General features: G+C 42.1%; 3 protein-coding genes across 3 annotated transcripts in view; all 3 read left to right on the top strand.

Annotated features, from left to right (window-relative positions):
- Nucleotides 1–5,694, top strand: part of LOC127006156 (techylectin-5A-like) — an 8,243-nt gene extending 2,549 nt beyond the window's left edge. Inside the window, exons 2-4 of the mRNA XM_050875690.1 lie at nucleotides 503–945; nucleotides 1,407–1,514; nucleotides 4,319–5,694. Of these exons, the coding sequence (XP_050731647.1) occupies nucleotides 503–945; nucleotides 1,407–1,514; nucleotides 4,319–4,481 (714 nt within the window). The 3' untranslated portion in view covers nucleotides 4,482–5,694. The remainder of the gene's footprint in view (nucleotides 1–502; nucleotides 946–1,406; nucleotides 1,515–4,318) is intronic.
- Nucleotides 1–14,429, top strand: part of LOC127006435 (uncharacterized) — a 52,421-nt gene extending 37,992 nt beyond the window's left edge. Inside the window, exon 7 of the mRNA XM_050876386.1 lies at nucleotides 14,150–14,429. Coding sequence (XP_050732343.1) covers nucleotides 14,150–14,351 — 202 coding nt within the window. The 3' untranslated portion in view covers nucleotides 14,352–14,429. The remainder of the gene's footprint in view (nucleotides 1–14,149) is intronic.
- Nucleotides 14,430–14,719: 290 nt separating this feature from the next.
- LOC127006434 (techylectin-5A-like) lies at nucleotides 14,720–21,032 on the top strand. The gene is made up of 4 exons (XM_050876385.1): nucleotides 14,720–15,161; nucleotides 16,955–17,244; nucleotides 18,091–18,198; nucleotides 20,870–21,032. The coding sequence occupies exons 1-4, from the start codon at nucleotides 14,934–14,936 to the stop codon at nucleotides 21,030–21,032; spliced, it is 789 nt and encodes a 262-aa protein (XP_050732342.1). The 5' UTR covers nucleotides 14,720–14,933.
- Nucleotides 21,033–27,722: the final 6,690 nt, after the last annotated feature.

The raw sequence follows: 27,722 nt of genomic DNA, 5'->3' as shown, positions 1-27,722 counted from the left end.
TCAGTGCATGGCAGTGCCATTCCTACGGTTATTATTGTTACTGTTATTTTTATTATTATTATTACACACACACAATATTATTATTACATATTATTATTATTATTATTATTATTATTATTATTATTTCATTCTTATGCTTGAACTTTTGTGTCCATGAATATATATATATATATATATATATATATATATATATATATATATATATATATATATATATATATATATATATATATATATATATATATATATATATATATATATATATATATATATATATATATATATATATATATATATATATATATATATATATATATATATATATATATATATATATATATATATATATATATATATATGTATATATATATATATATATATATATATATATATATACATATATATATATATATATATATATATATATATATATATATATATAAACACACTCACACACACACAGTGGGCAGGCTGTCCTTACAAAATTTCCTCTATGCTGCAGGAGATAAGAGACTCGGTGCGGGAAGTGGCTCAAGCCGTCAACAAAAGGCAGAATCAGCCGCGACACTGCAGGGACGTCCTGGAGGCCGGGGATGGACAGAGCGGCGAGCGCGTGATCTACCCTTACCCTGGACAGCCAGATCGCCGCCTCAATGTGTACTGCGACCAGACCACGGACGGCGGCGGGTGGACGGTGGTACAGAGACGCACAAATTCTACCGTCCGAGAAGACTTCTACAGAACCTGGAGTGAATATCAACTGGGATTCGGCAATATTAATACAGAGTTTTGGCTGGGGCTTGACCATCTGCACGCTCTGACCTCCACAGACCTACAGGAACTACGGATCGATCTTATAGACTGGGAGGGAGGTCATCGGTATGCCAAGTACGGCTTCTTTAAAGTCGCGGACCCAGGAACAAAGTATCGTCTCAATGTTGGGAGGTGAGAGGCCCCGTAGGGGCACATCCTGTCGCCATGTTTTATATAGATATAGATATATATATATATATATATATATATATATATATCTATATATATATATATATATATATATATATATATATACATATATATACATATATATATATATATATATATATATAAATGTAATGTGAGCACTTTGGTAATTTTTTTTGTATGCCAGTAGTAATTTATTTTTTCTATGCACTTGACGTTTTCAATGAAATTATAAATTCGAAGGAAAGATATCTGTAGAAGGTACTGCTGATAAATAAGTTGAATCTTGATAAATCTTATTGTAAAAAATACTATTTTAAGATTTTTTTAAGTCTGCCAAAAAAAGAACATGTTATTGCACAATCAACTGCATTTCTGTGACTTTACTACATGTGAGCTATCTTGCCAACAACACTACTTGTCGACCATTGTGTTTGCGTTGACAGGTACAGCGGTGACGCAGGGGACGGCCTGGGGGAAGGCGGCCACCCGGGTTCCAAATTCTCAACCCATGACTCTGACAATGACTCCTACGAGACGAGCTGCGCCCAAAAGTAAGTGCCAGACCAGCTCGAGGAAGTGGGTAGTGATAATGGTAATAATGTTAGTAGTAGTAGTAATAGAAGTAGTAATAGTAGTAATAGTAGTAGTAGTAGTAGTTGTAGTAGTAATAGTAGTAATAGTAGTAGTAGTGGTAGTAGTAGTAGTTGTAGTAGTAATAGTAGTAATAGTAGTAGTAGTGGTAGTAGTAGTAGTAATAGTAGTAGTAGTAGTAGTAATAGTAGTAGTAGTAATAATAATAATAATAATAATAATAATAATAATAATAATAATAATAATAATAATAATAATAATAATAATAATAATAATAATAATAATAATAATAATAATAATAATAATAATAATAATAATAATAATAATAATAATAATAATAATAATAATAATAATAATAATAATAATAATAATAATAATAATAATAATAATAATAATAATAATGATAATAATAATGATAATAAAAACGGCAATAGAAATAATACCAACAACAAAAGTACTTTCTCTAGACAGTAGTCAATTGCTGCAAATAAACAAGTTTAAGACATGTTGAATTAAATTGTTCATAAAATATTGGCTATGATGCTTTCATAACTACTCAAAAGTAAATTATCTCTAAGCTTAAGGTAACTACTTAATCGGCATTTATATTTCATATATTCGAAGGAGTTCACGAGTGCTGACGGCGGTCACTGTGCTGCCTCGCCGTATGTGGCGGGCTGGGGGAGATGCCTCCCCAAGTTACAGGTGGCGGTGGCTGCGGCAACCTCTGATCGAACTCTTTTAAGAGCGTAGGGGTTTCTGCCAGAGCCTATTCCGCTAGAGGTGGTCAGACACCTTCGTAATTGTTATGAGCAGGGCTTGAAGTAACCTTGCATGCGTGCTCCTGGATCTTCCTGAGCTGCTTTGGGTAAGGTTCAGAGATGATGGCCATGCTGGAGAGGGTGGGACCAATTGATGGCCGTGGCTGGGGCACTCTTACCATGGAAGTACGAACGCACATCATCTCGGTGTTGCTGTGGCTGATTTTTACTATATTCCGTCCCCGACCGAAGCCTGTTGAGGGTGGCTTGCAGTGTTGAGTAACTACTCTGAGGCCTTTGTGTCGATGAGAATGCCCATGACGCTGTCATCAAGGTGCCTCCAGCGGCACTGGACATCAATTCGGGAATAGTTCATGAGCATTTTGATGCATAATAGCCCAAGTGTTGTGTCGAGGAGGCTCGCACTGCAGCTGTTGTAGTTACGAGACAAAGCCTTAGTAGTAAACAGCCTGTCGTCACTATCGTCGGAGGTCGATCAGCCACGCAACCAGACTAAGGTGGAGTCTTACTAATGAACTTGGTGACAGCAACACAAGGCCAAGCGCTCTCAGGTCTACTATAGCAAGAGGTTTTGTGTATTTTCCGGTGTTCTTTTTATAAAGTCTAAAAAAGTGGTCAAGCATTGAAGGATGAAGGATGCTTTCATCATAGTGCCATTTTTTTGTGTGTGGAGTTACCTGTGTTAGAATAAGTCCATATAAGGCTGGGATAAGGGTGTGATGCTGCTGGTCTGAGATCACTAAGGTTCTGAGGGCTGGAAGGTTTAGGAATGAGGGTAACATGGCTGTTTTCTCGTCGCTAAGGCATGAGTTTTGTAAGAGTGCAGAATCGACGATGGAATAAAGGGGTGGCAAGTACTGGGGCAAAGTCTGTGTACAGTTTGATGGGCAGATCAGTTGTGTGGTGGTGGTGATAGGAAGGCTGAGGAAGGGTTGTTTTCCGGCTGTGGGAGCCTTAACAGACACCAGCAAAGTGGTCGTTAATCTGCTTTGGCGCTTGGTCAGCTGGTAAGTGTGAAATACAAGAGAGAGAAGAGCAGTGTATGTGAGGACCACAGACCATGCAAATAAGTGCATCTTTTACAATGTTTTCACTGGAAGTCTGGAGGCTTCATGCATTTCCAATGTTTGAGGAACCAAATCAGCAACGTCTGTAGGGCTTGGCTGCACGGGCGGCAATGGCTGTATTAGATATATTTACGAGACCAGATCAATACGACCTATATGGAGAAACGAGCAAAGATATAAGTGTATATTTAAGCGACTTTCGTTAAGATTCGTTTTAGGTCCGTGCCAGTATCTCATAATGTACTTTATGAAACATCAGTATCTCTTCATATATCTTTTCTACAAACCTTCAACAGTCATGGAAACGCTTTGAAAATCCAATTGAAGGACTTTTTTTTTACTCCTGAAAATAGGGGATAATGTTTACGAAAGCGCGTCGCTTCCTTTGGCGACGGCCGCGGCGACGCTGCAGCCGTTGATGCGAGAAATACCTCCTCGCTGAAATGAGTCACTTATACCTGTGGGAGGGGGTTCCAGGGGGGGGGCGCAGCCCCCCCGTTAGTAGGTCTTAAAGTTTGGTTGGAGTACTTTAAATATGCTCCCCGACCCTAAACCCTCTGCGAGCTATTTTACGATTGCGGCGGCTGCAGCGTCGCCGCGGCCGCCGCCAGAGGAGGCGACGCGCTTTCGTAAACATTATCCCCTATTCCCAGGAGTAAAAAAAAAAGTCCTTCAATTGGATTTTCAAAGCGTTCTCATGACTGTTGAAGGTTTGCATAAAAGATATATGAAGAGATACTGATGTTTCATAAAGTAGATTATGAGATACTGGCACGGACCTAAAACGAATCCTTACCGCGACTTTTTTTTTCGTCTTTTCTCTCTTGCATAGATTTCTTTTTTTTTAAATGCCTCTCAGCCTCTGTGAAAATCGGTAATGAATATATGTAATGGGAAAATGATCACGTTTTCCAGGTTTCGTGGCGCCTGGTGGTACAACGCTTGCCATTTATCGAACCTGAACGGCTACCAGTATGTAGGCAACCACACCTCCTACGCCGACGGCATCGACTGGAGGCCGTGGCGGGGCTACCACTACTCGCTGCGGCACACCACCATGATGATCCGGCCCGCCTAAGGAGCCGCTGCCACGACTGACAAGCCCTCGGACACTTTATGATGCCAAGAAACGTTTGCTGAGCCACAACCGGTGTTTTGGCTTGTCTGGTGGGCCCCTCCTGATACCTTGACACACCTGGAAAGCTATTTCAGTTATCTAACCTGCCCGCTGAGCCATTCATCTGGCAATCCTGAGCCTTCACATGCACTTCTGATAACTACACTTTTTTTCTGTTTCCGCCCGGAATAAGTTAAAATACATTCATTGGCTCACCAAAAGCTCCTTCATCAATGTAAATGTAAAAAAATCTTCATAACACTAATTCCTGTAGAGCAGTGTTTCCCAACCTTTTTCCATTCGTTTCCCCCTTCAACCAGTTCAACCATACGCATTACCCCCTTCGTGTGGACAAGGAAAAAAATAGCCAAAGCACGATATTTTCCTTCTTAATAACACAAATAACATAATAAACAAACAGAAGCCAAACACAAAATTTACTTGCTTAATAACACGAATCAGTCAATCACTAGCCCTGACGCCCCGTTTCCGCCGGGACCTCCCTCCAAGGGGTGGCCAGGACAGAAGAGTCTCCTGTTTTCCCTCTCCAAACATACATTTCTCGGTCCCCTCTTTGACCCTCTCTTTTACGTATCCCTCAACTCTATCTTTCGTAGCATAAATGTTGATTTTTGCCTTTATATACTTGAAGAAAAGTCAATTCCGCATTCTACCAGATTTTTTTTCAGTCGACTAATTGCTAGTAATTTATGTTTCCCTCACGTTAAATTTCCCCCAGGTTGGGAAATGCTGCTCTTGAGTCTTCTGGCCTCAGTAAAAAAAAATGTCTTCTGAACAGGACATTTCTAAAGCATTTAACAACTTTCAGCCTTCTTTGTGATCCCTAGTGCAGATTCAGCTAAGAGCTTTATGCTTGCCCTCCAAAATAAATATAGGTTATCATATATTAATCGTTTCGTTGAAACTTTTCCTGTTATTTCACACATTTCGAACGCTTTTGACAGTGCCGGTTCCTTCTGAGCCCCCCCCCCCTCCCCCACCTCTTTGTTCACATTTTTTGTCGTATGTGTTCACCCCTCAAGTTATACCCCTGGCCTAAGCAATGTAAAGTAAATAACCTGCAATGTATAATCTCATTATCTTTAGGAGTTTGTTTGATTTTATTGTTTACAAAACTTTTTCACAGAGGAATATTAAAAACACCATCTCGACATGCCCGATTTTTTTATACATATCCCAAGGCCCCCCACTGATCAGAGGCCCTACGCAATGAGAGTATGAGTATATAGGCACAACACAAAGTTAAATGCCACATCTACTGCTAATTAAATTAGCTTCCTCGAGGTTAGGCATTTTGTGTCGTCTTAATTTGTTCTCTATACTAGAGTCTCCATTAATTTTATTTGTTTCATCTCAGATGCTAAGTATATGATTACAACTGCCCTCCTCCGCCCGTGTACAGCAAGGGGACTCCACCTTGGTAGATTTTTTGGACAGTGGAGTCAAGGCATTGGCTTCATCTGCTTCCCTCCTCCTGCTGCTTGTCTTCAACCTCTTTAATTCCTCCACGATACTGCTTGCCTTTCTATCTTGTCTCGATAATTTAAAGCTAACTATATACTCTTCTGATATTACTTACTAAATGTTTCGACACCACCCGCGACCTCGGTGCACACGACTTTCTACTCTAGTTCACCTCTATGTTGTTGTTGTTGTTGTTGTTGTATTCAATGCAAGAGTTATCCAGTATCTTCATTCTCTCTTGTCATTCACTGGTAAAATCTGGAACTGCCTTTCTTCTCGCCTGTCTTCCTTTTATGCTATGACTTTAAGGCTTTCTAGGGATGAGTGTCAGGATACTCTGTAATCGAATAGGCTATGATCCTCTCTTTTGGAATATCCTGCTGTCCTAAGTTTTCAGGAGCAGTGGTGGTCTGCGTTTTTTTTCCTTTCTCTTATCTGTTTCGCCCCAGAGTTGCCGCCTTTGCTGTAAAATCAAAAGAATTACACTGAGGAGAGTATTGCAGCGACAACCCCAAGTGAATGCTTATTACATCGGTATGAATAATAGCAACCACTGCATCATGCTTACAGGCGCTAGCTTCAAGAGGCTGTGTAGTCACTGTTGAATAGGTAATGACTTGCGTGATGATGTTAGTAAGTTGTGAAAGTTTTCTTCATGCTCGACTGGATAGCTGTAGTGTCTTTATATAGCTGTTGTCTCCTTCTAGATATTGTTGTTTTATATGCATGCAAGGGTGCTGCATATGTATCGCCGCTATAGAATCACTCTTACACACAATGCAGACAAGTGGTGTGTCATTATATGTAGACATGCTTTGTTTATGATGATGATGATTGGAGCCGGGTCACCTTACATCTACTTCTTGCACCAATCAAATACTGAGTTAGGTCACTATAACTCTACTCCATGCACCATGCAGATCCTTTGGAATGTCAACCTGAAAGACAAAAAAAGAGCATATTGATATATTCATACAATAATATGAGTTAAATTTTCACTCTGCAAGTCATTTCCTATATCAATTCCAATTTTCGACATGATCCCAACACCCGATCGCAATGAAACATATTCCAATCAATCAGAAATGTTGTAACATCCTATAATAAACACAAACGTCATTCGAATGGGACGATTATTTCCAAAGATGTGACGTTTTTCGTATATGTCATGAGTGACGGCGGCCATATTGGATTTTGACGGCTACCATGGATACGGGTGTCGGAAAAATTTGTCACCCATCATTTTCCATTACCTCAGACCGTAAGGAAGCGATACCACACACTATCTCAAGTTGGGCATGAAATTCCTACGGGACCATTATTTTGATACACGGCTGTCTACACTTCTACGTCTTTCTGAAGAATGCAAGTTAAGCTGAAGAAGCTCAACTTACATTCTTAGGAAAGACGTAGACTGTAAGTTTCGAAGTACTTAGATCATTCTGGTCGTTCTTTTCTGTACTGATTCGAGTAACTGAACAACATTCCCAAGATGGTGTCTAAACACTGTCTGATACAATTTCAAAATAACTTCTTTGCTCCAGTTATTGATGTTTCTAAAAGTTAAACGTAAAACTCGGAGGTAAGAACTTACATCTACATTCAAATACCCTTTGCAGTTGGAATGACCGATAGCTTTTTTTGGGTAATTATTTCGTGGTAGGGGCAGTGGATGAGTAACGCAGCGCACTCAACCAACTCGATCTGTATCCCACTTTCCATCTTTCTGATTGATCCTTCTCTCCATTGGACGTGCCAAACCCTGAGGACGAGTTAGTGCGCCCTTAACGTTAGCCCTCCCACTTGTTTGCCGTGTGTGGCGTCCCTGTAAGGCTGAGGGACGGGATTCTGGAGGTTGAGCGATGCCGGAGTCGTGTGTTGCGGCTAGCAACACACCTCTTTGGTCCCTTATTCCGGCCATGGCGGAGGTCTCCTGGCTCAGAGAGGTCAATCAGCTAGTCTGCGTGACCCGAGCCAGGCATCCACCATTGTGTTGGTTGGTGTTTGCATATATGTATTTCCTGCTATCCTTGGGACTGTTGGGCTTATAGGCCAAACGATCAGCCCTCACTCACTACGGAGACTGTAGGCCTCCGTGGTGGGTGAGGGCGTGGGAGAGTAAATTCTATAAGTATTTTTACGGCATACATCACTTTGATAGGTCTGGGACGGAGAGGAGAGCAGCCCTGCCCCATCAATCTCACCCCGTTTTCCGGGGAACCGCCAGAGTGATGCAAACGAGTCACAAGCTCGTCGAGCCAGGTCCGGGGCCAACCTCCGGCGATCTCTCCGTGTGAGTGCCTTGAACATCCTGAGCCTCTCGGAGGATCGCCGACTACTTCATCTATCACCTGAACTCCGGAGGCTAATGGGAACTAATGGAAGGAAAAACTAATGGGGCTGGGTCTGGAAAGCGTCCAAGAGCTATATAGGAGTGGAGGATCCTCGCGGAAGACGCTGGAGAATATAGAGGAGAGTCGTGCTGCCAGGCTGGTTGGAGACTCGGAGCGATACAGGAATCTGTCACGGAGGACTAGAATCCTTCTGAGAAGGGATACGGAGAGGTATGTCAGAGGTCTCGATGAGGAAGTCTAGGGTTGTCTAAATGCAAACCACTTTAGACCTGCCTTCCGAGCTCTGAAGAAGGTCCGCTCTAAATCCACATCTCAGGCTAGTATCAGATGCGGATGGGTACCGGACTCGTTTGGCCGAGAACTGTGAGCAGTACACGACAGAGCCCCCTCTGACTGGGTTGCAGATGGCGGCTGCTCATCCACCAACAGCCGAAGCTCATCCCTGTCTTGCTGAGGTGAGAGAGGCTATGAGGAAGTTGAAGGATGGAAAACCAGCTGGGGTTTGTAATATCAGTGCGAAGATGCTGAGGGCCGGGGGTGAGGTCATAATCCATGGGTTGGACGCGGTGCTGTCTACCGTCTGGCAGTCCGGTGCCTTTCCTCTTCATTGTAAAAGGGAGTTGGTTGTCCCTATCTGAACAGGGAGAGGAGACCGACAGGACTCTAACAATTATCGTGGTTTTGCATTGCTCAATGCGCCTGGCAAAGTGCTCTCTCATCTGCTGCTGATGAAAATTCGATCTCATCTGCTAAAGTTTCAGAGACCTAAGCAATCCGGGTTCACGCCCGGCAAGTCAACAAATGACCGGATCCTAGCACTTCGCGTCCTTGTGAAACGCCGACGTGAGTTTCGACTACTCACAACCCATACTGCCCATGGACACTGAATAGTGACTTGGAGAGGCGTGTCAATGCCTTTGTACCGAGTCCCTTCCCAGAATCATGAGATATCGCTTGAGTGACTTCGTGTCGAGCCAGCGACTACTCCGCAGAACTGAGTCGAGGTCTATTACCAGCTTTGTCCATGAACGCCAACTCTGGGTTTATGGGCACGTGGCGCGCCACCCGAACGTCGATCCTACCCATAGGGCTGTTTCTATGAGACAACCTCAAGTGAAGACCAAGGCGACGCCCACGTAACTCATAACTGGGGCAAGTCGATCGATCCTGCCAGGAGAGACTAGACACGGACAAGGTAGCTGCGTGGAAGCTTGCTCAGTGTGACCTTCGGGAATGGAGAAAGCGAGTGAGTGAAGCAACGCTCCCCAGGAGTATGCTCCCCATTGATCAGTTAGTTTTTCATACTCTTTGGACGCTTGATTTGTTCATGTTGAACTGCATCATCTATTTGTTTTACTACACATGCCGACCTCTTAAGCTCCCCCTTGTAGTGCGAGCACGTCTACATTGGTGTTTGATCTAATTGTCTGCCTATTTTTGTGTCATTAGTAAATTTGCCAATGTTACTGGTCATACTGCAGTCAAGATAGCCGATGTAAATAATAGATAGCAATGGTTCAAAACTGATCCATGTACATTGCCCGAATTCCTCTTCACTGTACCTTCACACGACCTCTGCGTATCACGAAACACATGAGAAATTTATCCAGATCCGGAGGGTTTTACCGGCGCCGGGGATCGAAAGCCACTCCTTAACCAGTCGGCCAAAGAGGTACGTAACCTCCTCGCAGAGTGAGTTTGCGAGGCTTTCCCCCAGGCAGGTCAGACACTATACATGTTGGACGCCGCTGAAAACGGAAACTCAATCTGATTTTTCACCGTTTACATGAACATTCTGCGTCCCGTCACTGAGGCATGCCTTGATAAAAGGGAAAAGTTGTGTGAATACGAAATAGTTGCGCGTGGCTGCAGTGCTCATCTCCGTACCGTTGGGCCGTTGAACCTGTGGTGGGTAAAGACCCACTATCCGGGGACACGGGCTTGTGTGAAGTCTGGGATTACCACAGTTTACCTCCTCCAGGTGTCCCCAGGTACCCATATATCTACCAACCCGAAAGGGAGGATCAATAACTGGATGAGGTTAATGTAAACTGTCAGGCCGGGATTCGAACCCCGGACCCGCGGAGTAGTAGCCAGGCACACTATCCACTGTTCCACAGAGGCATCATATCTTGATCCACTTTATAAAATGTACCATCTATTCCGTGGAAATGCTTTTGATGAAACACCTTTTCACATGCTATATTAATGTCGAAAAATACTATCATCATTTCCGTCCCATTTTCCTCCCACATCCACTCAGCTGTAGACTATCTCTTTAGCTGACTGGGTTTGGAGCTACCTGGGTATCCGTCTCACCGGTCCCGGGCTCAGTTCCGGGCATTTGAAAATTTATATCCCCTTTTTCGGACTAGATCATTTTTTCGTGTCCTTCGAGACACTGAGATAACGTTCAACTAAAAAGATTCAAGTGGATCCCTCCCCCCCCCCCCTCCCTTTATTATACATTGACAACTGAGCTCTTCGTATTCTTACTATAACTTTACTCCAATTGCAGGTTTGTTGCTGAATTTTTGTTTCCATGATTGTCGTGAGCAGACTGTTCTCACGAGGTTTCTTTTTATTCTTTCAAGAAAACGAAGAATCGGTCGCGTCACTGCAAAGATTTACTGGATGCCGGGGATAAACACAACGGCGTGCGCATGATCTACCCCAGTGGTTCTCAAACTGGGGGTAATTACCCCCATGGGGGTAATGAAGCCGTTTCTGAGGGGTAATGAGGTATTTCTAAAATTAAAAATACTTTAGAGTAAAATTCAGTAAATTGATAAATAATAATAAAGTAGAAGTGCAGTTTTTTTTAACAAAACTGCATACCCAATCCTGCGAATGCATATAATTTGAAGGTTGCATACCTTGCAGATTTCTTTGGAGATGTAAACTCCCTGAACTTATCACTTCAGGGAAATGATGTAAATGTTTTAAGTACCCAAGATAAAGTTGCTGCTTTTCAAAGAAAAATTCAGCTTTATCAGCGTCGTGTTCATGCTGGTGACACAGCAGTCTTTTCAGAACTAACAACACTACTAACCAGTACTGAAGAAGACTGTTCATTTGTTGATCTTATTGAAGAGCACCTTCGTGTTATGACTGAAACAATCAGTAGTTACTTTCCTGACCTTGATAAGCGAGGCAAGAGAGCTTGGGTAACTAAACCATTTACTGTGGATGAAGAAATTATTGAGGACAGTGACATAGCAGCAAAGCTTGAATTTCTTGCATTACGAGAGGATAAATCCCTGGAAGTAGATTATCAAAATGAAGAGTTGATTACTTTCTGGGCCAAACAGGAGAAGGAATATCCCATTCTCTCACAGAGAGCTCTAAATGTGCTCATCCCTTTTGCCACAACTTACCGCTGTGAGGCAGGTTTCTCAGCTTTAGTTTCAATTAAAACCAAAGCTAGGAACCAGCTGAAAGACACAGATGCTGATATGCGATGTGCACTGTCCTCTACAGACCCTTGCATTGATAGATTAGTAAAGAGAAAACAATCCCATGTTTCCCATTAATAACACAACAATAATGTTTTTATTTTCTCAGTTGAGAATGAAATAATGCATTAATATTTTTTTTCACAAAAGAAAAATATTTTATTTTTTTGTCAAACATGTATCTCTCAACTTTTCATTTATTAAGGAAGTTACATTTTTTACAACTTAGTTATAAAATATATTAAAATCTATTAAAAACTAGGATTCCATTATTTTTTCTGATTAATGTAGCAATAAAATTTATTATATTTATCTTAATCACCAAAAAAAAGGTTTCATTCCAATTAGCTATAAATTTAAAGTAAAAACGCTTTAATTTTATCTCTTATCAAAGGAAATAATGCCTAAATTTCTTATTCTGTATTAAATACTGATTTTCTAATAAAAAAATGCATTAAAATGAGTAAATAATTAAATATTATATTTTCCTTTCCTATAATTTCATGTAAAATAATTGTAAATGAACAGGAATGGGGGCTAGGGGTAATTGTCCTCTACCTCTGCGCTGTCAGGGGTAACAATGTCAGAAAGTTTGAGAACCACTGATCTACCCCAATCCTGAACAGCCAGATCGCTACCTCATGGTGTATTGTGATCAGACCACGGACGGCGGTGGATGGACGGTCTTCCAGCGACGCACAAATTCTTCCTGCCGCCGCGAAAACTTTAGCCGCTCCTGGGGGGAATACAAAATGGGATTCGGGAACATCGGAGGGGAGTTTTGGCTGGGCCATGACGCTCTGCACTTACTGACCTCCGCAGCCAAACAAGAGCTGCGGATCGACCTTGCAGACTGGGAAGGAAATCATCGATATGCCAAGTACGGTTGCTTCCACGTCTACGGACCGGAAAATTATCGTGTCAAATTTGGAAGGTGAGGTGCATGACATGATACGAAAACAATACCTTAAGAAAAATGAGTTTAATATAAAGTGCAGTTCCAACTTTAAGGCAGTTTTACACTGGCTGTGATGCTATCTGGGCTGTGCATGCATGGAGAGCAGTGTTGCAAGACTTCTCTCCTAGAATACGATGATGGGAACACAACGGGAGTGGTGTCGACTAAACCTCCCCAGCTCGCAACCTCAGAGTTTTCCATCCGCCATGTGTTGAGGGAGGGAGTCGGCAGTTACAGCCAAAGATTCCCTTCATGAAGAACGTAGCCTTCCCTCACCAGTGACCCCTTCAGGGTTATGCATTTCGCTGTGTGAGTGTGCATAATATCTTCTAATAAGGGTCGAATCCTAGGGTCCAATTCGTAGACAATGTTTCGGTGTACAGTCAAACGCCAAGCTCTGTGATCGTGCGACCATAGCACAAACATGTAGCAGCTCATCCACTCCAGACATGTGGTCATCTACGCTACGGATGGTAAACAACGGGTATTCAATTGGTTGTGTTGTTGTAAGAAAGGTCGCTGAGACTGGCTGTGATGCCATGCAGCCGACTGGTTGCTCTTATAAAATAAAAAGTTTATTGGTGAAGCCAGGGTTGTCAGCTTTGATTAGAAAAGTCTTGATATTTCAGTCATAAAATGGTTTTAAGTCATAGGAAGAGGGAAATATAGGCTAAGAACTATTGTTCCAAAATTCATCTGTGGAATGGATTTGAGAGTGATGACACAGATTAGGTAAAGGTAAAGTTGAGTGCATACTCTATAGCTGCGCGTGGCCTCGGTGCTTATCTCTGTCGCCTTGGTCCTTGAGCCTTTGGCAGATGATAACCCATTACCCCGGGAAACAGGGCCAATGTGACAGATTAGCTTTTGCATTAGTAAGTTTAATAGCATAGGGTTAAGCTCAAGTTTAAAGTCCACGGGAGTGGAAGTATAGATGGTTAAGTCGAATAGTGAAATAGGGTAGCTGAGCTTTGAGACATTGAATACCCCTAAGTTCCTTCTGGCACAATCTGAAATAACACAAGTTAAGCGTTCAATATTATCTGCACCAAAAATCTGGTAAAGTACTCTGAATACTACGGAGAGTAAATGGCGTGGGAGGGCTGGGCCTTCAGCTCTGTGGGTGTGTATGCTACCTGGGATGAATGATCAAAATCAAAAGTCATAGACATCGCATACTGTGCTAGAATTCAAATCGTGAACATGTCTTTGCAGCGTAGTAAGTACTGCATCTGTTGAGAAACGAGTATGATATGGGCTTGACTGCATACTAATGTAATAAACTTTTTTATCAAGTGATTTTCCGATATACCCTCTTGACCCAGAGCCAGGAGCTGAATACTCGGGCATTATTAACCGTTTAACCCCAACTTTCAGTCACCGCGGGGGCTGGTGGTACTCGTCGTGTCATTACTACTCCAGCCTCAACGGCTATCAGTACAAGGGCAAGACCATCACCAAGGGTGACGGCATCAACTGGGAACACTGGAGGGGCTTCCACTATTCCCTCCGGGACTCAGCCATGATGATCCGGCCCCTGCCGTATCGTGGGTCGTCGCGACGCCCCTGCCATGACTGATGTAGACTTTCTGGTTGACCATTAGAAATTATTTGATCCGCCTGCTGCTGAGTTGTCATCTATAACTAGGCACGTCTGCTGAATCGCTACTGATGTGACTTTTAGATAATGCTATAATTTTTCCCTGATGTTGAAGGAACAAAGAATGCACAAAAGTGATGTGGTTTTAGTAAACCGACCGATATCTCTGTCAAGTGACACACACACACACACACACACACACACAAGGGGGGGTAAGAGAGAGAGAGAGAGAGAGAGAGAGAGAGAGAGAGAGAGAGAGAGAGAGAGAGAGAGAGAGAGAGAGACTAGGAAAATATGTCTCCCAGCTTGTAAGTTCCCCAGTCCTCCTCCCTTTCCCAGAAATCAAGTCAGTGAACTCTGGCTGTGAGGAGAGTGTGACGCAGCGAAAAACCTTCCTCCAGTCTCAGGGACGAGGACGCGCGGACACTCAACCCCACACTGCAGCCCGCGACGGTCGCCGCGCGGGACCTCTGCCAGCAAGAGAGACGGGATCCTTGCCTCACTGGCTTTACAACAGAACAGTTCATGTGAATATTCAGTACGGAAGCATAAGACGTCCTCATGGGGGTCCTTCTGGTGTTCCTCGTCGTAGTGGGGTCCCTGGTTACTGCCTCCGCCACTACCTCTCCTCCGCCTCCCCTGGAGTCCATAGCCCCGTGCCCTCCCAACGGCCACTCCTTCCTTTCCATCCTCCTTCAAGGGCTGGGCTACAGCGATGCCTGTGTGGCCACTGCCTTGGACACCTGTGCCACTTCCCAGCCGGAGAGCCAGCTGATCACCCTCATGAAGGTAAGAGTCGTGCCTCCACACTTTGACCCCTTGTAAGCACTGACCTTGCAGTGCTTCACTTCTCAGTGATCATAATGGAAGTCTCGCTGAGGTTGGAGTGAACAAAGATTTAACCTTTTTGTTACTGCGTAAAAGTTAAAGAAAATATATGGTATATACGTATTGATAGATCGATATATATATATATATATATATATATATATATATATATATATATATATATATATATATATATATATATATATATATATATATATATATATATATATATATATATATATATATATATATATATATATATATATATATATATATATATATATATATATATATATATATATATATATATATATATATATATATATATATATATATATATATATATATATATATATATATATATATATATATATATATATATATATATATATATATATATATATATGTGTGTGTGTGTGTGTGTGTGTGTGTGTCTGTGTAATTCACCACCACCACAAAGCTAATGGCTGGAATATATAAACTGGTCACGAATCCTCTAATCGTCAAGGGCTCCTCTTATTGCTTTGCTCGTTTGCTATGCCAATGCTGTACTGTTGTCTTCAATACCTCACACACTGGTCTTTCTTCAAGCTATCACAGGAAAAAACCGGTTAGGCATGTAGCTCATCTATCCGAGCTTTGGTTATACCGAATGTAACAAGGATTAAATTTGGAATATCCAAGCTATCCGCTACAAAACACCTTGTTCCACTGTCATTTAAGCACTACACTTCCAAGGGCTCAGATGTTTGTCTTTGCTTTCTTGATGCTTGCAATTCATCTGATTGGGTGAACTACTAAAAGCTCTTCACTAAACTGCTTATATGGGGAACACTTGGGCATACTGTCAAGCTTTTAATGCACTGGTACACTACTCGGGAATTCACAGTAAAACGGGGACCTGCCACTTCGTTGCCACTTAAGTCAGCCAATGGTATTTGCCAGGGAGGAAACGTGTCTCCCTACCTGTACGATGTCAATGTCTACACAGGTGATCTCAGTGCCGCCCCCCGTAGCAAAGGTACTGGCTGCCACTTACATGGTGAGTGCAGCAACTCGCTGAGATATGCTGATGACATCGCTATGCCGGCGCCCGTTGTGGAGGCTCTGCAGGACCTTATTAAAGTGTGCGAGGTGTAAGCTGCCAGGCACGATATTATACCATTCAGTGCATGGCAGTGCCATTCCTACGGTTATTATTGTTACTGTTATTTTTATTATTATTATTACTATTATTATTATTATTATTATTATTATTATTATTATTATTATTATTATTATTATTATTATTATTATTATTATTATTATTATTATTATTATTATTATTATTATTATTATTATTATTATTATTATTATTATTATTATTATTATTATTATTATTATTATTACTATTATTATTATTATTATTATTATTATTATTATTATTATTATTATTATTATTATTATTATTATTATTATTATTATTATTATTATTATTATTATTTCATTCTTATGCTTGAACTTTTGTGTCCATGAATATATATATATATATATATATATATATATATATATATATATATATATATATATATATATATATATATATATATATATATATATATATATACATATATATATATATATATATATATATATATATATATATATATATATATATATATATATATATATATATATATATATATATATATATATACACACACTCACACACACAGTGGGCAGGCTGTCCTTACAAAATTTCCTCTATGCTGCAGGAGATAAGAGACTCGGTGCGGGAAGTGGCTCAAGCCGTCAACAAAAGGCAGAATCAGCCGCGACACTGCAGGGACGTCCTGGAGGCCGGGGATGGACAGAGCGGCGAGCGCGTGATCTACCCTTACCCTGGACAGCCAGATCGCCGCCTCAATGTGTATTGTGACCAGACCACGGACGGCGGCGGGTGGACGGTGGTACAGAGACGCACAAATTCTACCGTCCGAGAAGACTTCTACAGAACCTGGAGTGAATATCAACTGGGATTCGGCAATATTAATACAGAGTTTTGGCTGGCTTGACCATCTGCACACTCTGACCTCCACAGACCTACAGGAACTACGGATCGATCTTATAGACTGGGAGGAGGTCATCGGTTTGCCAAGTACGGCTTCTTTAAAGTCGCGGACCCAGGAACAAAGTATCGTCTCAATGTTGGAGGTGAGAGGCCCCGTAGGCACATCCTCACATGTTTTATATATATATATATATATATATATATATATATATATATATATATATATATATATATATATATATATATATATATATATATATATATATATATATATATATATATATATATATATATATATATATATATATATATATATATATATATATATATATATATATATATATATATATATATATATATATATATATATATATATATATATATATATATATATATATATATATATATATATATATATATATATATATATATATATATATATATATATATATATATATATATATATATATATATATATATATATATATATATATATATATATATATATATATATATATATATATATATATATGTATATGAAGAATGTAATGTGAACATTTCGGTAATTTTTTTGTATGCCAGTAGTAATTTATTTTTTCTATGCACTTGATGTTTTCAATGAAATTATAAATTCGAAGGAAAGATATCTGTAGAAGGTACTGCTGATAAATAAGTTGAATCTTGATAAATCTTATTGTAAAAAATACTATTTTAAGATTTTTTTTATGTCTACCAAAAAAAACATGTCATTGCACAATCAACTGCATTTCTGTGACTTTACTACATGTGAGCTATCTTGCCAACAACACTACTTGTCGACCATTGTGTTTACGTTGACAGGTACAGCGGTGACGCAGGGGACGGCCTGGGGGAAGGCGGCCACCCGGGTTCCAAATTCTCAACCCATGACTCTGACAATGACTCCTACGAGACGAGCTGCGCCCAAAAGTAAGTGCCAGACCAGCTCGAGGAAGTGGGTAGTGATAATGGTAATAATGTTAGTAGTAGTAGTAATAGAAGTAGTAGTAGTAGTAGTAGTAGTAGTTGTAGTAGTAATAGTAGTAATAGTAGTAGTAGTGGTAGTAGTAATAATAATAATAATAATAATAATAATAATAATAATAATAATAATAATAATAATAATAATAATAATAATAATAATAATAATAATAATAATAATAATAATAATAATAATAATAATAATAATAATAATAATAATAATAATAATAATAATAATAATAATAATAATAATGATAATAATAATGATAATAAAAACGGCAATAGAAATAATACCAACAACAAAAGTACTTTCTCTAGACAGTAGTCAATTGCTGCAAACAGACAAGTTTAAGAAATGTTGAATTAAATTGTTGTCTTAAAATATTGGCTACGATGCTTTCGTAACTACTCAAAAGTAAATTATCTCTAAGCTTAAGGTAACTACCTAATCGGCATTTATATTTTATATATTCAAAGGAGTTCACGAGTGCTGACGGCGGTCACTGTGCTGCCTCGCCGTATGTGGCGGGATGGGGGAGATGCCTCCCCAAGTTACAGGTGGCGGTGGCTGCGGCAACCTCTGATCGAACTCTTTTAAGAGCGTAGGGGTTTCTGCCAGAGCCTATTCCGCTAGAGGTGGTCAGATACCTTTGTAATTGTTATGAGCAGGGCTTGAAGTAACCTTGCATGCGTGCTCCTGGATCTTCCTGAGCTGCTTTGGGTAAGGTTCAGAGAGGATGGCCATGCTGGAGAGGGTGGGACCAACTGATGGCCGTGGCTGGGGCACTCTTACCATGGAAGTACGAACGCACATCATCTCGGTGTTGCTGTGGCTGATTTTTACTATATTCCGTCCCCGACCGAAGCCTGTTGAGGGTGGCTTGCAGTGTTGAGTAACTACTCTGAGGCCTTTGTGTCGATGAGAATGCCCATGACGCTGTCATCAAGGTGCCTCCAGCGGCACTGGACATCAATTCGGGAATAGTTCATGAGCATTTTGATTCATAATAGCCCAAGTGTTGTGTCGAGGAGGCTCGCACTGCAGCTGTTGTAGTTACGAGACAAAGCCTTAGTAGTAAACAGCCTGTCGTCACTATCGTCGGAGGTCGATCAGCCACGCAACCAGACTAGGGTGGAGTCTTACTAATGAACTTGGTGACAGCAACACAAGGCCAAGCGCTCTCAGGTCTACTATAGCAAGAGGTTTTGTGTATTTTCCGGTGTTCTTTTTATAAAGTCTAAAAAAGTGGTCAAGCATTGAAGGATGAAGGATGCTTTCATCATAGTGCCATTTTTTTGTGTGTGGAGTTACCTGTGTTAGAATAAGTCCATATAAGGCTGGGATAAGGGTGTGATGCTGCTGGTCTGAGATCACTAAGGTTCTGAGGGCTGGAAGGTTTAGGAATGAGGGCAACATGGCTGTTTTCTCGTCGCTAAGGCATGAGTTTTGTAAGAGTGCAGAATCGACGATGGAATAAAGGGGTGGCAAGTACTGGGGCAAAGTCTGTGTACAGTTTGATGGGCAGATCAGTTGTGTGGTGGTGGTGATAGGAAGGCTGAGAAAGGGTTGTTTTCCGGCTGTGGGAGCCTTAACAGACACCAGCAAAGTGGTCGTTAATCTGCTTTGGCGCTTGGTCAGCTGGTAAGTGTGAAATACAAGAGAGAGAAGAGCAGTGTATGTGAGGACCACAGACCATGCAAATAAGTGCATCTTTTACAATGTTTTCACTGGAAGTCTGGAGGCTTCATGCATTTCCAATGTTTGAGGAACCAAATCAGCAACGTCTGTAGGGCTTGGCTGCACGGGCGGCAATGGCTGTATAAGATATATTTACGAGACCAGATCAATACGACCTATATGGAGAAACGAGCAAAGATATAAGTGTATATTTAAGCGACTTTCGTTAAGATTCGTTTTAGGTCCGTGCCGGTATCTCATAATGTACTTTATGAAACATCAGTATCTCTTCATATATCTTTTCTACAAACCTTCAACAGTCATGGAAACGCTTTGAAAATCCAATTGAAGGACTTTTTTTTTACTCCTGAAAATAGGGGATAATGTTTACGAAAGCGCGTCGCTTCCTCTGGCGACGGCCGCGGGGACGCTGCAGCCGGTGTTGCGAGAAATACCTCCTCGCTGAAATAAGTCACATATACCTGTGGGGGGGGGGTTCCAGGGGGGGGGCGCAGCCCCCCCGTTAGTAGGTCTTAAAGTTCGGTTGGAGTAGTTTAAATATGCTCCCCGACCCTAAACCCTCTGAGAGCTATTTTACGATTGCGGCGGCTGCAGCGTCGCCGCGGCCGCCGCCAGAGGAGGCGACGCGCTTTCGTAAACATTATCCCCTATTTTCAGGTGTAAAAAAAAAGTCCTTCAATTGGATTTTCAAAGCGTTTTCATGACTGTTGAAGGTTTGTATAAAAGATATATGAAGAGATACTGATGTTTCATAAAGTAGATTATGAGATACTGGCACGGACCTAAAACGAATCCTTACCGCGACTTTTTTTTTCATCTTTTCTCTCTTGCATAGATTTCTTTTTTTATTTTAAATGCCTCTCAGCCTCTGTGAAAATCGGTAATGAATATATGTAATGGGAAAATGTTCACGTTTTCCAGGTTTCGTGGCGCCTGGTGGTACAACGCTTGCCATTTATCGAACCTGAACGGCTACCAGTATGTAGGCAACCACACCTCCTACGCCGACGGCATCGACTGGAGGCCGTGGCGGGGCTACCACTACTCGCTGCGGCACACCACCATGATGATCCGGCCCGCCTAAGGAGCCGCTGCCACGACTGACAAGCCCTCGGACACTTTATGATGCCAAGAAACGTTTGCTGAGCCACAACCGGTGTTTTGGCTTGTCTGGTGGGCCCTTCCCGATACCTTGACACACCTGGAAAGCTATTTCAGTTATCTAACCTGCCCGCTGAGCCATTTATCTGGCAATCCTGAGCCTTCACATGCACTTCTGATAACTACACTTTTTTTCTGTTTCCGCCCGGAATTAGTTAAAATACATTCATTGGCTCACCAAAAGCTCTTTCATCAATGTAAATGTAAAAAATCTTGCTAACTCTAATTCCTGTAGAGCAGTGTTTCCCAACCTTTTTCCATTCGTTTCCCCCTTCAACCAGTTCAACCATACGCATTACCCCCTTCGTGTGGACAAGGAAAAAAAATAGCCAAAGCACGATATTTTCCTTCTTAATAACACAAATAACATAATAAACAAACAGAAGCCAAACACAAAATTTACTTGCTTAATAACACGAATCAGTCAATCACTAGCCCTGACGCCCCGTTTCCGCCGGGACCTCCCTCCAAGGGGTGGCCAGGACAGAAGAGTCTCCTGTTTTCCCTCTCCAAACATACATTTCTCGGTCCCCTCTTTGACCCTCTCTTTTACGTATCCCTCAACTCTATCTTTCGTAGCATAAATGTTGATTTTTGCCTTTATATACTTGAAGAAAAGTCAATTCCGCATTCTACCAGATTTTTTTTCAGTCGACTAATTGCTAGTAATTTATGTTTCCCTCACGTTAAATTTCCCCCAGGTTGGGAAATGCTGCTCTTGAGTCTTCTGGCCTCAGTAAAAAAAAATGTCTTCTGAACAGGACATTTCTAAAGCATTTAACAACTTTCAGCCTTCTTTGTGATCCCTAGTGCAGATTCAGCTAAGAGCTTTATGCTTGCCCTCCAAAATAAATATAGGTTATCATATATTAATCGTTTCGTTGAAACTTTTCCTGTTATTTCAGACATTTCGAACGCTTTTGACAGTGCCGGTTCCTTCTAAGCCCCCCCCCCCTCCCTCACCTCTTTGTTCACATTTTTTGTCGTATGTGTTCACCCCTCAAGTTATACCCCTGGCCTAAGCAATGTAAAGTAAATAACCTGCAATGTATAATCTCATTATCTTTAGGAGTTTGTTTGATTTTATTGTTTACAAAACTTTTTCACAGAGGAATATTAAAAACACCATCTCGACATGCCCGATTTTTTTATACATATCCCAAGGCCCCCCACTGATCAGAGGCCCTACGCAATGAGAGTATGAGTATATAGGCACAACACAAAGTTAAATGCCACATCTACTGCTAATTAAATTAGCTTCCTCGAGGTTAGGCATTTTGTGTCGTCTTAATTTGTTCTCTATACTAGAGTCTCCATTAATTTTATTTGTTTCATCTCAGATGCTAAGTATATGATTACAACTGCCCTCCTCCGCCCGTGTACAGCAAGGGGACTCCACCTTGGTAGATTTTTTGGACAGTGGAGTCAAGGCATTGGCTTCATCTGCTTCCCTCCTCCTGCTGATTGTCTTCAACCTCTTTAATTCCTCCACGATACTGCTTGCCTTTCTATCTTGTCTCGATAATTTAAAGCTAACTATATACTCTTCTGATATTACTTACTAAATGTTTCGACACCACCCGCGACCTCGGTGCACACGACTTTCTACTCTAGTTCACCTCTATGTTGTTGTTGTTGTTGTTGTTTTCAATGCAAGAGTTATCCAGTATCTTCATTCTCTCTTGTCATTCACTGGTAAAATCTGGAACTGCCTTTCTTCTCGCCTGTCTTCCTTTTTTGCTAAAACTTTAAGGCTTTCTAGGGATGAGTGTCAGGATACTCTGTAATCGAATAGGCTATGATCCTCTCTTTTGGAATATCCTGCTGTCCTAAGTTTTCAGGAGCAGTGGTGGTCTGCATTTTTTTTTCCTTTCTCTTATCTGTTTCGCCCCAGAGTTGCCGCCTTTGCTGTAAAATCAAAAGAATTACACTGAGGAGAGTATTGCAGCGACAACCCCAAGTGAATGCTTATTACATCGGTATGAATAATAGCAACCACTGCATCATGCTTACAGGCGCTAGCTTCAAGAGGCTGTGTAGTCACTGTTGAATAGGTAATGACTTGCGTGATGATGTTAGTAAGTTGTGAAAGTTTTCTTCATGCTCGACTGGATAGCTGTAGTGTCTTTATATAGCTGTTGTCTCCTTCTAGATATTGTTGTTTTATATGCATGCAAGGGTGCTGCATATGTATCGCCACTATAGAATCACTCTTACACACAATGCAGACAAGTGGTGTTTCAATATATGTAGACAGGCTTTGTTTATGATGATGATGATTGGAGGCGGGTCACCTTCCATCTACTTCTTGCACCATACAAATACTGAGTCAGGTCACCATAACTCTACTTCATGCACCATGCAGATCCTTTGGAATGTCAACCTGAAAGACAAAAAAAGAGCATACTGATACATTCATACAATAATATGAGTTAAGTTTTCACTTTGCAAGTTATTTCCTATATCAAATCCAATTTTCGACATGATCCCAACACCCGATCGCAATGAAACATACTCCAATCAATCAGAAATGTTGTAACATCCTATAATAAACACAAACGTCATTCGAATCGGACGATTATTTCCAAAGATGTGACGTTTTTCGTATATGTCATGAGTGACGGCGGCCATATTGGATTTGACGGTTACCATGGATACGGGTGTCGGAAAAATTTGTCACCCACCATTTTCCATTACCTCAGACCGTAAGGAAGCGATACCACACACTATCTCAAGTTGGGCATGAAATTCCTACGGGACCATTATTTTGATACACGGCTGTCTACACTTCTACGTCTTTCTGAAGAATGCAAGTTAAGCTGAAGAAGCTCAACTTACATTCTTAGGAAAGACGTAGACTGTAAGTTTCGAAGTACTTAGATCATTCTGGTCGTTCTTTTCTGTACTGATTCGAGTAACTGAACAACATTCCCAAGATGGTGTCTAAATACTGTCTGATACAATTTCAAAATAACTTCTTTGCTCCAGTTATTGATGTTTCTAAAAGATAAACATAAAACTCGGAGGTAAGAACTTACATCTACATTCAAATACCCTTTGCAGTTGGAATGACCGATAGCTTTTTTTGGGTAATTATTTCGTGGTAGGGGCAGTGGATGAGTAACGCAGCGCACTCAATCAACTCGATCTTTATCCCACTTTCCCTCTTTCTGATTGATCCTTCTCTCCATTGGACGTGCCAAACCCTGAGGACGAGTTAGTGCGCCCTTAACGTTAGCCCTCCCACTTGTTTGCCGTGTGTGGCGTCCCTGTAAGGCTGAGGGACGGGATTCTGGAGGTTGAGCGATGCCGGAGTCGTGTGTTGCGGCTAGCAACACACCTCTTTGGTCCCTTATTCCGGCCATGGCGGGAGGTCTCTCCTGGCTCAGAGAGGTCAATCAGCTAGTCTGCGTGACCCCGAGCCAGGCATCCACCATTGTGTTGGTTGGTGTTTGCATATATGTATTTCCTGCTATCCTTGGGACTGTTGGGCTTATAGGCCAAACGATCAGCCCTCACTCACTACGGAGACTGTAGGCCTCCGTGGTGGGTGAGGGCGTGGGAGAGTAAATTCTATAAGTATTTTTACGGCATACATCACTTTGATTGGTCTGGGACGGAGAGGAGAGCAGCCCTGCCCCATCAATCTCACCCCGTTTTCCGGGGAACCGCCAGAGTGATGCAAACGAGTCACAAGCTCGTCGAGCCAGGTCCGGGGCGAACCTCCGGCGATCTCTCCGTGTGAGTGCCTTGAACATCCTGAGCCTCTCGGAGGATCGCCGACTACTTCATCTATCACCTGAACTCCGGAGGCTAATGGGAACTAATGGAAGGAAAAACTAATGGGGCTGGGTCTGGAAAGCGTCCAAGATCTATGTAGGAGTGGAGGATCCTCGCGGAAGACGCTGGAGAATATAGAGGAGAGTCGTGCTGCCAGGCTGGTTGGAGACTCGGAGCGATACAGGAATCTGTCACGGAGGACTAGAATCCTTCTGAGAAGGGATACGGAGAGGTATGTCAGAGGTCTCGATGAGGAAGTCTAGGGTTGTCTAAATGCAAACCACTTTAGACCTGCCTTCCGAGCTCTGAAGAAGGTCCGCTCTAAATCCACATCTCAGGCTAGTATCAGATGCGGATGGGTACCGGACTCGTTTGGCCGAGAACTGTGAGCAGTACACGACAGAGCCCCCTCTGACTGGGTTGCAGATGGCGGCTGCTCATCCACCAACAGCCGAAGCTCATCCCTGTCTTGCTGAGGTGAGAGAGGCTATGAGGAAGTTGAAGGATGGAAAGCCAGCTGGGGTTTGTAATATCAGTGCGGAGATGCTGAAGGCCGGGGGTGAAGCCATAATCCGTGGGTTGCGTGCGGTGCTGTCTACCGTCTGGCAGTCCGGTGCTTTTCCTCTTCATGGGAAAAGGGACTTGGTTGTCCCTATCTGAAAACGGAGAGGAGACCGACAGGACTCTAACAATTATCGTGGTTTTGCATTGCTCAATGTGCCTGGCAAAGTGCTCTCTCATCTGCTGCTGATGAAAATTCGATCTCATCTGCTAAAGTTTCAGAGACCTAAGCAATCCAGGTTCACGCCCGGCAAGTCAACAAATGACCGGATCCTAGCACTTCGCGTCCTTGTGAAACGCCGACGTGAGTTTCGACTACTCACAACCCATACTGCCCATGGACACTGAATAGTGACTTGGAGAGGCGTGTCAATGCCTTTGTACCGAGTCCCTTCCCAGAATCATGAGGTATCGCTTGAGTGACTTCGTGTCGAGCCAGCGACTACTCCGCAGAACTGAGTCGAGGTCTATTACCAGCTTAGTCCATGAACGCCAACTCTGGCTTTATGGGCACGTGGCGCGCCACCCGAACGTCGATCCTACCCATAGGGCTGTTTCCATGAGACAACCTCAAGTGAAGACCAAGGGGACGCCCACGTAACTCATAACTGGGGCAAGTCGATCGATCCTGCCAGGAGAGACTAGACACGGACAAGGTAGCTGCGTGGAAGCTTGCTCAGTGTGACCTTCGGGAATGGAGAAAGCGAGTGAGTGAAGCAACGCTCCCCAGGATTATGCTCCCCATTGATTAGTTAGTTTTTCATACTCTTTGGACGCTTGATTTGTTCATGTTGAACTGCATCATCTATTTGTTTTACTACACATGCCGACCTCTTAAGCTCCCCCTTGTAATGCGAGCACGTCTACATTGGTGTTTGATCTAATTGTCTGCCTATTTTTGTGTCATTAGTAAATTTGCCAATGTTACTGGTCATACTGCAGTCAAGATAGCCGATGTAAATAATAGATAGCAATGGTTCAAAACTGATCCATGTACATTGCCCGAATTCCTCTTCACTGTACCTTTACACGACCTCTGCGTATCACGAAACACATGAGAAATTTATCCAGATCCGGAGGGTTTTACCGGCGCCGGGGATCGAAAGCCACTCCTTAACCAGTCGGCCAAAGAGGTACGTAACCTCCTCGCAGAGTGAGTTTGCGAGGCTTTCTCCCAGGCAGGTCAGACACTATACATGTTGGACGCCGCTGAAAACGGAAACTCAATCTGATTTTTCACCGTTTACATGAACATTCTGCGTCCCGTCACTGAGGCATGCCTTGATAAAAGGGAAAAGTTGTGTGAATACGAAATAGTTGCGCGTGGCTGCGGTGCTCATCTTCGTACCGTTGGGCCGTTGAACCTGTGTTGGGTAAAGACCCACTATCCGGGGACACGGGCTTGTGTGAAGTCTGGGATTACCACAGTTTACCTCCTCCAGGTGTCCCCAGGTACCCATATATCTACCAACCCGAAAGGGAGGATGAATAACTGGACGAGGTTAATGAAAACTGTCAGGCCGGGATTCGAACCCCGGACCCGCGGAGTAGTAGCCAGGCACACTATCCACTGTTCCACAGAGGCATCATATCTTGATCCACTTTAAAAAATGTACCATCTATTCCATGGAAATGCTTTTGATGAAACACCTTTTCACAAGCTATATTAATGTCGAAAAATACTATCATCATTTCCGTCCCATATTCCTCCCATACCCACTCAGCTGTAGACTACCTCTTTAGCTGACTGGGTTTGGAGCTACCTGGGTATCCGTCTCACCGGTCCCGGGTTCAGTCCCGGGCATTTGAAAATTTATATCCCCCTTTTCGGACTAGATCCTTTTTTCGTGGTCTTCGAGACACTGAGATAACGTTCAACTAAAAAGATTCAAGTGGATCCCTCCCCCCCCCTCCCTTTATTATACATTGAACAACTGAGCTCTTCGTATTCTTACTATAACTTTACTCCAATTGCAGGTTTGTTGCTGAATTTTTGTTTCCATGATTGTCGTGAGCAGACTGTTCTCACGAGGTTTCTTTTTATTCTTTCAAGAAAACGAAGAATCGGTCGCGTCACTGCAAAGATTTACTGGATGCCGGGGATAAACACAACGGCGTGCGCATGATCTACCCCAATCCTGAACAGCCAGATGGCTACCTCATGGTGTATTGTGATCAGACCACGGACGGCGGTGGATGGACGGTCTTCCAGCGACTCACAAATTCTTCCTGCCGCCGCGAAAACTTTAGCCGCTCCTGGGGGGAATACAAA

The sequence above is a fragment of the Eriocheir sinensis genome, chromosome 32 (assembly GCF_024679095.1).
Source record: "Eriocheir sinensis breed Jianghai 21 chromosome 32, ASM2467909v1, whole genome shotgun sequence".
NCBI lineage: Eukaryota > Metazoa > Arthropoda > Malacostraca > Decapoda > Varunidae > Eriocheir > Eriocheir sinensis.
This window is presented reverse-complemented; position numbering and strand designations above follow the sequence as displayed.